The sequence below is a fragment of the Pholcus phalangioides genome, unplaced genomic scaffold (assembly GCF_987345545.1).
Source record: "Pholcus phalangioides strain wild (caught in Gottingen) unplaced genomic scaffold, Ppha-v1.0 ptg000011l_1, whole genome shotgun sequence".
Lineage (NCBI taxonomy): Eukaryota > Metazoa > Arthropoda > Arachnida > Araneae > Pholcidae > Pholcus > Pholcus phalangioides.
The window spans coordinates 15,607,290-15,620,406 of record NW_028301604.1 but is presented as its reverse complement, the minus strand read 5'-3'; the positions used below and the strand labels follow the sequence as shown (position 1 = coordinate 15,620,406).

At 35.2% G+C, this 13,117-nt stretch overlaps 1 protein-coding gene across 2 annotated transcripts in view; it reads left to right on the top strand.

Annotated features, from left to right (window-relative positions):
* Positions 1-13,117, top strand: part of Rlip (Ral interacting protein) — a 44,712-nt gene that overhangs the window by 2,048 nt on the left and 29,547 nt on the right. For both annotated transcript variants that reach the window (XM_089239120.1, XM_089239121.1), the window contains exons 2-3: positions 6,045-6,216; positions 8,192-8,321. In XM_089239120.1, coding sequence (XP_089095246.1) covers positions 6,126-6,216; positions 8,192-8,321 — 221 coding nt within the window. In that variant the 5' untranslated portion in view covers positions 6,045-6,125. The remainder of the gene's footprint in view (positions 1-6,044; positions 6,217-8,191; positions 8,322-13,117) is intronic.

Sequence of the window (13,117 nt, the reverse complement as noted above, 5' to 3'; positions counted from 1 at the left end):
ATGTAGTGAGTAGATGCTAAATGTGTTATAAAACATAACATCAGACAGTATAAATAATAATTATATATACAGTCCACCCCCCCCCCCCCCCGTATTCGCGGTTTTTTTCCCTTCATTGGATTTTTTATTTTTTGCACACAGAAATCGTCATTCATGTGTTTTGTTTACAAAATATGAGTTGTGCATGTTTAGGATGGCTTGCTAATGACATTACTGTCATCACTAAAGCTGTGACAGCTCCCAAGAAAGAAATAGCCACCTCAGGGTGGTCACTCTTTGGTCACAATGTGTGTTAAAGGACACAACCATTTCTACAGAGCCAACTGAAGAGACTATAAAAGACACTGTCTATTTAGCGAAACAGGTGGAGAGAGGTTTAGTGATATTTATACAGAAGTCGAACAGCTAATTAATAGCAATTCAGAGGTATTGACTGTGGAGGAATTAATGCAGTTGACTGTTCCTGAAACTGAAGCGGTACCAGATGAAAAAGATCAAGATAAAGAAGTAGAAGACAAGTTCACCATGTGTAACACAGCGGAAGGGCTTCGCAAGTTCAAATCCACAATAGATTGTTTTCATGACATAGATCCCTCTATGATATGCTCTTCACATGTAGAAAAATTGGCAGAGGAAGCCTTGTCATTCATCATATTCCAACATACTTGATATGAAGAAACAGCAAACAGAAATCACAATATTCTTTCAGAAAACATCGTTAACAATCGTTGCATCCTCTTTTACATTCCTTTATACCTCTGCGTTTTTCTGCTCTTCTCATGCTGTTCGATAAACGAGATATACAAGAAAAAAGCTATGGTTTCGGTTAATCACAGATTTCCCGTATTCGCGGTCACCCCCGGAACGTAACCCCCGCAAATACGGGGGGGCCGACTGTATACACATTCGTATATATATATATATATACAGGGTGATCAGCGAAATAAGCCCTTATTTCAAAATTAAATATCTCTACAACAAAGATCAATAGAATTATGCGGTAAACGGTATGTTTATTAGCAAAACTGTAAAAATGTTGTACAGAAATTTCGAAAATTTAGTTTTTTTTTTAATTTTTTAAAATTTAAAAAAAAAAAAAAACTGGAGATTTTGGGGCTTCAAAAATCCTCATTTGTGTGAAGAGAAACCAGTGCATTCACCTAAAGTTACTCCATGGGCTGCGGTATGCGCCAGAGGCACACATGGCACATACTGCAGCCCATGCAGTAACTTTAGGTGAATGCAGTGGTTTCTCTTCACACAAATGAGGATTTTTGGAACCCCAAAATCACACCAGTTTTGTTTGTTTTTTTTTTAATTTTAAAAAATTTTAAAAAAAACTAAATTTTCGAAATTTCTGTACAACATTCTTACAGTTTTGCTAATAAACGTACCATTTACCGCATAATTCTATTGATCTTTGTTGTAGAGATATTTAATTTTGAAATAAGGGCTTATTCGCTGATCACCCTCTATGTATATACAATTATATACATTTACAAATATATTCATTGTATCCAAATACAATTATCGTATATGCATTCAAATAAATTTCAGATCTGATGGTGAGTTAGATAGAATTGCGACAAATGTGCGGGCATAAAAATAGTAAAAATTTTGCTATTAGATATGAAAATATATATCGTCTATTGATAAGATTAATTAGAAAATGGCTTTCTTGCATTTTGTAAAGGTAGGTATATTTTGACAAAACTTTGATACAGCCGTTGTTCCATTTTCAGCGCGTGTCTTAGTTGGTTTGTTTTTTGTTTCTCTCGTTGCGTTACTTGGATTATTTTATTCGTCTTTCCACTGGTAAGGTTGCACCCTTCCCTTTATATTATTTTTTCATTCATTATTTCATAGGACATGTTTGGCACCAAAAATAAAAGTTGCCAAAAATCGCCAAGTGGCGGACCATACGACAGCTGTTCCAAGAATTTAATATATGACATATCTAAAAGGCAATAAGGTTAAGGTTTGAAGTATGAGGATGACTAACAGTATTCATGGTTCTGAAACACCTTTTTTTGAATTGACACTATTGATTGCAAATTTGTTTTATAGTCTCTGCCCCAGATTATTATACCATAGCTTATATATAGCAGAATAAAACAGTGCATAGTATAAATCATTTAAGAACTTGGTTGTATAACTATAAGATAAAGATTCTTAAGATAAAGTTTATATACAATGAAAGTTTTTTTGATTGCAAATTTGTTTTATAGTCTCTGCCCCAAAGTAAATTTCATCAGCATGTGTGTTTTTCATTTTAAATTCTGATTGAGTTCAGACCCAGGTATTTAATTATGTCAACTGTAAGTATTTTACTACAAGAGCAATCAGGGTTTATAGAACAGGATAGACTGTGGAATTTTAAGTTTAGATTAATTTCAGTGTTGATTAAATTAAAATGAATATATTTAGTTTTAGCAAGATTTAGGGTTAGATCATTTGCAACAAATCATTTTCTAATTAAACGAAAGTCTTGGTGGATCCTAGCTGTTAATGTATTAATGTTGTTTGAAGAATATAATGGCACCAAATCATCTGCATATGTTATCATGGGTCTGAAACTGCTTAACTTGTAGAAATTATTTATAAACATTATGATAAGTAAGGGAGAAAAATTTTACCCCTGAGGGACTCCTCTGTTTATTGTAGTATAGTTACTTAATTGATTCTGTACTTTAACTCTATGTTGACAGTTATGTAGGTAGGAGATTAACCAGTTCAGTGTATTTCCTGTAATTCCAGAGGAATCAAGTTTATTAATTAATATGGAATGGTTCACTTTATCAAATGCTTTGGAAATATCTAAAAAATAACAACAGTGTATCTATACTTATCAATACCACTATATGTAAATTTTGGGAAGTTTAACAAAGCGTTTATGGTTCCTAAATTTTTTATGAAGCCATATTGGTTGTCTGCAAAAAAGTTTGTGAATTGTAGAAATTTATATATTCTGGATGGTAAGATTTTTTTCAGTGATTCTGGAGAAAATTGGTAATATTGAAATTGAACGGTAATTTGAGGAATTATATAATGCCAGATTCATAGATAGGCATAATTGTTGCTCGTTTTAGCAATTCTGGATAATTAGCTGTCTGATATGCTGTATTTATAAATTTAATCAGAAAATCCTCAGATTTAAATTTATTAGGAAATGACATCAAGGTATTTATGACTACATTACCATCTACATCATACAAAGCAAAGGAATTCATGGTAATAAATAATGCTATGGAATTCATATCATAAATAATTTTTATACTCGTTATCACCAGTGTAATCAGAATTATTACAGTTAATATTTTTGAAATGTAGGTTGAATTGATTTAATTGCTAAGATTAGAGCATTGGAGAAAGTTGGCAGTACTTGAGTTTGATTTTTATTGTTAGTAATTTTATTCACAAATTTAGAGCCAATGTACTTTAATGTACATCTATAAATTTACATTATTCAAACATTTATATTTGTAACTAGATAAATAGGATGACAGTTTATTTCTGTCTAGTTGTATTAGAGAGGGAACTTTGGGGGATTTAGAGACATAGTTGTGATCAAAATTTAATTTTAAAAGGGTAGGACAGTGATCAGTCTTCTAACACAAATATGTGGTGCATAAATAGAGCCAATTTCCTGGCTTTAATGCTGATTTTACTAATGCGTCAAATTGGCCCGTATTGGCAAATAGGTATACCACGTAGCGAACTTCAAAATTAGAAGGCTTTCAAGAAAATGAATTGGGATAAGTACTCGTTGACTGAATAAAAGTCAGTACAAGTGGCAGATAAAAAGATCTAAACTGTTTATATATTTTCACTCATGAAGTTTGAAATGGGTCAAAATGACCAGCCCGGTAAACCTAGTGTTACGTTTCTGTCACCCAGGGCTGCTCAGAATAGTCTAATAAAGAATCACTTCAAAACACTGAACAGGCACGCACCAATATGGACAGCTTGCTTCTAACATAGGTTGGTGATGCCCCTCCTTCTCCTAAAAGTTGTGATGAACACTTTAGACTGTGTATGAGTAATATTTTATTCCAACCTATATGAATATCATTAATATACACTGCTCAAAACAATTAGGGGAGCACATGGTTTTAACAAAATTACGCAAAGATGTATACCGATAAGTAACATAAAATTAATCATCCATAATTTAAAGCCTAGCAGGAAACGGAAGACGAAAACTTCATATGCAAATCAAAGTTCATGACGTCAAAAACCAGAAAAAGGAGATAAGGGCAGAAATTGGGATGTTGCAGAAACGTCTGTTTTACTGCCGTAACTGTGAAATTCGATTGCGCAGTATTTTTTTTTTTGAGACAAGGTGACTTGAGGATGTCTCAACAACGTGATTTACCGGAATCCATGGCTTGGCGTGTTATAGGCAGACTGGAATCCGGGCAAACACAACGTAGTGTCACGGACGCTGTTAGAGTCGCCAGAAGTGTTGTTGCAAGGCTGTGGAATCGATTCCAAGAAACAGGAAATGTTAGACGTCGACCAGGGCAAGGTCGGCCACGCGCCACTACAGCAACTGATGACTGGCATATACGGTTAACAGCCCGTCGAAACAGAACAGAGAATGTTACGCAGCTGCAAAGACGGTTGCTCTTGGCAACAGGACGAAGGGTGTCCAGCCAAACAGTATGTAATCGGCTTCATGAGGGAGGGCTCTATGCACGTAGGCCAATGGTCTGCATTCCGTTGACCCCACGCCACCTTGCGGCCCGAAGAAGATGGGCTGCTGAACATCGAGATTGGGAGCAACATGATTCTAGCCAGACGAGTCCCGATTCAGTCTGGAGTGTGACACCCGACGTGTTCTGGTATGGAGGGACAGGGGAACTCGAAATAACCCCGCATTCGTTCGTGAAAGGTCACAATACAGACGAGCTGGTTGGATGGTATGGGGTGGAATCAGCATAGGCTGACGTACGGACCTGCATATCATTCGGAATGGCACTTTGACGGCCCGAAGGTATGCAGACGAGATACTGCGACCTCATGTCATCCCTTATGCTGGAGCCATTGGAGATTCCTTTGTTTTCCAGGATGATAATGCCCGACTGCATAGAGCTCGTCTGGTAGAGAACATGCTTGAAGCTGAAACAATACAGCGTATGGAATGGCCAGCGTGCTCTCCTGGCCTGAATCCGTCTGGATCCTTGGACGACGCATTGCTGCACGACCAAGGCCGCCTGTTACTGTCCGAGACTTGCAGATTGCACTTCTTGAGGAGTGGAACAGTATTCCCCAAAGTCTGATCGATAACCTCATCTCATCCATGGCAAACAGGTGTGCAGCAGTCTTAGCTGTTCGAGGAGACCACACGCCCTATTAAAACTCATGCATCATGTCTAAACAGTACTTTTTTTTATCGTTTACATGTAACCAAATTGTTGCCCTAAATCATCTTTTCATGTTTTTTCCATATTTTCAAAGAATTAAAGCTTAATTCCAAATTTTTTTACGTCTTTTTTCTGTATTGCGCATTGATACGCGTGTACTATCCATTGTATGCCAATACGTGGCTATCTCGCACGGTTTTCTTCACTTTTTTGCTTGCTCCCGTACTTGTTTTGAGCAGTGTATATGCCACACGTGAATAATTTTCATTTTAATTATAATTAAATTCTTAATTCTATCCGAAGATTACCTATAGTCCATTGCCCATAAGTTGAGAAACACTGCTTCAAGTATATTTCTCTCATTAACCTGGAGTATTTTTATTTTGTATCGATTGTAATGAATATTGAATATTACGAAAGTTTTCCACTTCCCATGCGACTTTGTTATAAGTAGGCTTGGATGTTTTTTCAAAATTTAGTTGTAGTGTTTCTATTTTTGTTAGCTTCAATTTCATTATTTAATTTTTTAAATATTTATCATGCCATAAAATTTTTCATAGCTTTTTCCCTATGTGGTGCATCAAACCTCTCTTCACTTTTTTACTCAAGTTTCAATAGCTAAACATATTTTCTTAAATTATTGTTTTTCCTAATTTAGCCGTTTTTCATATTTTGTAGCTTATTTCAAATTTAAAGCAAATGCAAAAAGACCTACATCCTTTCCACTGAACTTAATTTCTTCGATTACTTCACTGCAAAATGGATTTTGAGAGTCCTGATGTTGCCAAAGATTTTCCGGGTCTGTATGCCCCAGAAAGTGGGAAGAGAAATCAGTCACGTGAAAGTGATTGTGAGTTGCATTCTTTTTTATTTTTGTACAAATTATTTTCAATTCTTTAAAAGTTCCAATAGACCTATGCATTATTGATTTTTTAATATTTCATTGTCAATATAATCCATTGCTGATATTAGGTTATAAATTCATCAGAACAAGAGTTAGCCATAGTCCAGAAGAAATCTGACTTCCAAATGCCTTGTTTACAACTGTACAATAATCTCATCTGGAACTATGCTAGAGCACATAATTGCCTGACTGCAGTGTTTCTCAGATGATTAAAAGAACACAACAAAAGTCTCTTTCTGACACAGCCACCTATTCGGTGAAATGGTAGTAAATTACTTCTGTAACAGTAGACCAGGGCTGTGGATAATTAATTAGCACATGTTCCTCAAACATATGGCATAGTACCTGTGTTCAGTGATCACAAAGTCAGATTCAATTATAATGACTTCAGTTATAACAACCCCCAATGCAGAATGTTTTGCATTGTTCTGCAATGAGCCCTCGGCTGACTGGAAATGTTCTGAGGTAAAAATCCCCACAATATAGTGTTTTTTACACTTTTTCTTAAAATTATCTAGATTGTTCCGCAGTAACACTAATTGTTCTGTAACATGTCACAAATTTCGGCATATTCTGCTTTGGGGGTAACAACACCTCTGCTATAATGTCAGTAAGTGGCAGTCCAGGCTGATTCCCATAGAGAATAATATTATGAATCTTGTTTATAACCTCAGTGGATATGCAATGACTGCAAATATAGGCCTAACTACTGTTTTTTTTAGTTTTTGTTTCCCTTTCTATGTTGTTTATTCTATGTCCCAAAAAATCCATAAGATAGCTCATTACATTGAGGAAATTTTTGTTGCTCTATCACTGAAATCAGTGTTCGAAAAAATGTTCCTTATCTAACAATAAACATAGTTTTGAGAAAAACGCATTTTAGTGAAAAACATTAGCATGTGTAATGCCTGCCAGCAGTTGATGTAAAAATCTTTAAAAATATTTTTAATACAGGTAGAACAAAAACTTTAACACAGTTAGACGCACAAAATTCCATAGCATTTAAAAATTGAAAAATTGGAAAATGTGTTTTTTGGAAAATTTGCTTGCACCAACCCCCTTAAGCGTGTTCATCTCTCACAATGGATTAAGGCACTCACAGAAAGACAGATGACACAGTGGTAACAAGTAACAGGTTTATTGCAACAATTAACAGTTAAACATGATTACGTTAGAATTTAAGATATGCTATGCAGCACTAAGGACTGCGAGCAGACAATATAAATTTACATTTGAGAATTAATGGTTATAACCAGTGAGTGAACGAAGCGAAGCAGCAACGACATAACATATATCTCAATCCTTTTATACACAGCACACATTTCCGAGAATATGCAAATGACATGATCCATGCAACAACTGTGACAAAGGTTGGCAGCGACTACTTGTACATCACTACAAGCAGAACATCCCCTGAAGCGATGACGTAGGTTAGCAGTGACAGAAAATAGCATACCGCCACACTATCAATATACATACATACACAGTCTGCATTGTAGTAATCACAAATTTACAACACAAAAATTAAAACAATTTTAAATTCATAACAGTGACAAGATAAAAACATAAAATGAAAAAAACAGACATTACAAAAACGAGGAGAGCCAAAAAAAAATTGTTTGGGGGTAATGAAAATGCTCATTTCCCATAAGAACGGGACGTATGGTGGTCTGCTTGTGAAAAATTCATAGAGTGGCTCATGCGTCAAAAATAATCTTAATTGTGGCACAGCTGGGGAAAAGGCAGCCACCCCTGTTCTAAGTGTATTCAACTTTCAAGTGAAGTTTGTGGTTAAACTTTTAGTTCAGAATAATCAAACTGTGACTGAAAGGTTTCCAGTTTGATTTTACAGTATATCTGAATACACATGATCATTTTAGTGTTGAATTCTCAAAAAATTCAATTCTTTTTTCAATTAAAGATAGTGACGAAGAAAAGGTTTCTCGAAAAGACTTGCTAGGAAAACGAAAAGACAAGAAAGAATCCAAGAAAGATAAGGGCTATGTTGCTTTTGAAGGTGAAAGTTCTGAAGAAGAGATGGATGAAACTAAGTAAACACACATTATTTAATTATTTTTTTGCATATTTTATTTTCAGTTACATAAGGATTTGTAAGTGAATGCATTTTATTTAATTCTTTTTTCCAGTTCTGACCCATCATATAGGGATGTTTAAAATGAATTACCTTATTCCATGAATCTATATTTAAAATCACTATTACTTTATTGTATATGAACCTCATAAACATTCCTCTGAGGAATTTCTAATGAATTGATACATGCCAAACATGTGCTCTGAATGTATGTGGGGCCCCTAACGTTTGTATATTATCAGAATTATGCATGTTATTCTTGGTAGTGCTGCTACCTGTTTCCATATTTTGAAGTGAAAATGGGAGGTGCTTGAATTTTTCCCATCATGTAAGTATCTGGGAGACTTCTTCAAATGGGAGACATTCGTTTTCACACCTCAAAATTAGAAAACTGCAGAAAAATAACTTCAGCACACCATCACTATGCTGCCAATGAGGTTTGAACCTGATCCTTACATTGTGAATTCATCAGGTTGCTCACAGGGCTGCAGTTTTTTGGCTCTTTGTAACCACTATGTAACTTACAGTGGAACATCTCGACTGGCAAATTCTTCTACTACCCCAGTAAATCAACATTTACCATTCCTATGATTGACATTATACTGATTTCTAAAAGGAAAAACTTCTCCAACTTTATGCATGATAGTTAAACTCAGCTCAAGTCGACTACATTATGTAACACAACTGATTTTTATAAATTAGATGACCAGTTTGAAACCTTTTACACAACATTGCTCTCATATATTACAATAATCCTTTGCTTCATTGCTTTTTTTTTTAATTTCTCACATTCAAGTATATTTTCCTACACTTTATCAAAATTTGTGCGATTAGCAGGAGCGTAGCCAAAAATTTCGTTCGGGGGTGACCAAAGTGATAGAACAATACATTTGGCTATCTTTTTCCCTTTTTCTGCCATTTTCTCACATTTCAGGGGGGGAGAAACCAGACTCCCAAGTCCTCCCCTCGCTATGCCCTATGCCTATGGCGATTAGTAATAATTCAATGGCATTAAATCGGTATCAAATATATTTTAGGAATTATATAAGAGAGGCATATTATTTTTAATCCTTTAAGAGCCATTGATAATAAGTACCAGGTCATGTTGGAATACCGGTCAATGAAAAAGCAGACAACACAGCTCGAACAACAACTAACATCGACAATAGCCTTTTGGTTCCTGCCAGTGACCACTTCTCAATCCTCCGAGAAGTGATGTATCGCTACTGGCAGGATCACTGGAACAATCAAATTAATAACAAACTACATTCTATCAAGCCCACTATCGGCCATTGGCATTCGAGCTGCAGAGCTAACCAAAAGGAGGAAGTTCTGCTTGCCCGGTTGCGCATAGGACACAGTCGTATCACACAATCATATCTTTTACTACGAGAGAGTCAACCGCAGTACCCTCATTGTCAAAGTCCATTTACCATTGCCCATGCTTTTACTTGTTTGCACCATCGTCATCATTTTACGACCGCTTTTGGTCAGAGTCATCTTTCACTTCATGACATTTTAAATGACCACTGCGATGCATCTCGCATTTTTAAATTCATCAAAGCCATTGGTTTATACAACAAATTATAGTTTTTACAATTTTCGTCATTGTTTTATATTTCATGTTGCTTTTTTATCATGCACAGTTTTAGTTTTTGACATGACAAAAGGACATTTTTCTTATTTTTATATTTGTTTTGGCGCAGTTTGACCAAATTGGTCCTTGCGCCAATAAATTTAAAATCCAATCCAATCCAATAATATAGCTCACCTCCTTGAAGGCATCTTATTTTACCATTGACAAGCCCAGGAGGTCTATTACACTGCAGTAATTATACAACAAAGTTGTCAGAGACGTGACATGCTTAACACAAATTCTCAACGACCCGCCTAATGCAAACCTCAATGAAAATCGTTAAACACTTGATTTTTCTCATCCCCCATCGGCTTATCCTTATCAATTTTATGAATAACTAACTCTCTGGGCCAAGGCTGAATTAGGTACGAAAAGAATGCACCAATCTGATAATTTTTGCCACTGGCTATAATCATCATCACTATCAATGAGTGCTGCATCATGTGCATTGGTATTATTATTATACTTTTGTGTTTATTTTGTGCTCGTTTGCATGTGTTGTCCCTAATTTTTATAAGGTACTTTTTTTTTTAATTCATTCAAATTTTTTTTATTTTCGTCATACGGTTGAGTGAGGGGTAGGCTGTGCACACACATGAAACTCGCACAGGGAAATTTTCTAAATTATTCAATTTAAATGATCTATTAATTTTAAAAATGACTGGCAAAAATTTAACCATCAAATTCTCATATTTTTACATATTTATTTACCGCTTTGATGTTAAGACAAAATCTAGAACGAGTAACCATTTATTTACATGATTAATTAGACAATTAGCTTGTTTCACACAACATAAAAAGGAAAGGCCACCAAATTCACACTGTTATTGACATCTCTTTTAAATCAGCATTGATACTCTGACCAGAAAATACACTCAAGAATTTAAAAAAATTATTTGTTGATTATAATAAAATTTACTTAGATTTTTTTGTACTGTACTTAGTGCATGGAGTATACTGTGTGCATGTGTGTAAAGGTGTTTACTGCATTACACTTCTGTGTACTGCATAGAAAGTAGCAATGTGGACAACTTCAGTGATAAAAATGATGTGTTACAAAATATCTATGTTATTAAATGAATTAAGAACAAAAAAATTGTGAGACAAGTTATATATTAAAGTCTATTTTGAACAAGATATGAAAAAATATTGTAGCAATTTTAGAATGTCTTAAAAATATATTGCGGTAGAGAGATTTACCAGTAAAATAATATCCTTATATTGAGATGAGTTGAACATTAGAATAAAGGCATTCCCGAACAAGATTTTAAAAACAAATATCGTTGTAGAGGGATTTATCATAGTATTGAATATTTTTGTAATGAGATTTCACTGTGAATAATTTCTCCAATCAGTATGTATAATTCAATAACATTTTAAACAATAATGCTTTCTCTGAATCGTGTTATTTAATTAAGTTACATAATTCAGAAAATTATTATTCATTATAATGAACAACTTAATAAATCAATAATGAATAAATAGTTTTCAATTCTACTAATTTGTCTCAGTTGCTCTCATCTTCATTGAAAAATGTACACGCACGCAGCCATGTTTATTTCCGTAACACGAGCTCAATGGCGTTTTCCCAATTTTCTCATTATGTAACGCTTCACATAGCGATAAAGATAACAAAGATCACTAGTAGCAATGTAAGAGAAATCAACCTTTATCAATGATGACGTAAATCTATCCCATAATACACCGGAAACCCCAAACGTTTGAAACGTGGCCATAACGACATCAGCATAATAGATCCCTAGATATTTTGTAAAGTTGGTTTTTCAATTAAACACCTCTCCCTATACATTTACTTTGCTTCTGCTGAAAATCAGAAGAAAGTCCACTTAATTAATAAGGATTATGTATTATAAAGGTGATTTAATGATTTCTACTACGCTGCTTAAAGAGTTATGAGTTGCCTCTGCGTTTGTATTATAATTATAACCTGATAATGTGGGGTGCGGTAGCCCAGTTCGATAAAATACAAATACAACGCCACAACAGGCAAATTGCCCAACAAGGTGGCTGACAACTTAAGAACATCGTGGATCCCCGAGCCATTTTTTTTGGAGGCCCTACCTACTACTGCTACACCACACATGCACCCCGCCCACACACCCATCCCGCGGAACCCCCAACGAATCGGTACATGCGGGAATGTGCGTGTAGTAAAACCTGACGTGAAGTTTTTTTTGTTTCTCTGCAATGCTTGTTATGTGTAGTGCTGCCATCTGCCACCAGTTTTTCTAACTATGAGTGAAGTGTTATGATTGAATGATTTATCGTTGTAGGACTGTTGCTCTCTGTGGCGAGACTTTTTTCCGGGGAGATCGGCTCGCATTTGCGCCTTGAAGTTTGGAACCACAGAAAACCAACTTCAGCTGACCACCACTGTGGGGTTCAAACCCGGATCCTCGCATCGCGAGTCCGTCACTATAACCACTCGACCACCACAGCGGCAATACTCACCTAAAGTACCGAAGAATGTTTAGAGGTGTCGCTAGTTGAATATTGGATCGTCCTTGTCAGAGACTTTCCTGATGTGGGTACAACAGAAATGGCAACATGACCACTAAAAAAAGATTTCTACCGCAGGGAGTCCCACATCAAGGGGTTAACACACTAACCTCTTGGGGCTGCCATTCAGAATCAGCAATAAATTGTAGGTCCCATTCTAATTAGCCCTTGTGTGCAGACAATGACAGAGGTGCGACTAAAATGATCAAATGAACCTGAATATCTGTATTGTGACTTTCAGCACATTTTTGAGAGGCTTTCAATATTAATATAGTTCTTTTGGGATTATTGTAGCATTGAGTGGGTGTTTTTCACATGAATAAATGATTTGAGTGTAACTTTTTGTCTTTAAAATGCTTTGTCTTTCAGTCGTCATATCATAGTGATCAAAGTGGTAATAAAATTTTAAATGAAATGTACAGACTTTTTCTGTGGTTTAGTAACATAACAAAGTCAAGAAAAGTCATAGAGGTTCTTTGTGTATGGGTTCATAGTTTATTTCATTACATTGTTCATTGGTTCAAACATTTTCCAGTGCATTGAAAATATGAGGTAGTCTTCACTTTTTTTATTTATTTTTATTTTTATTTTGGTGATAA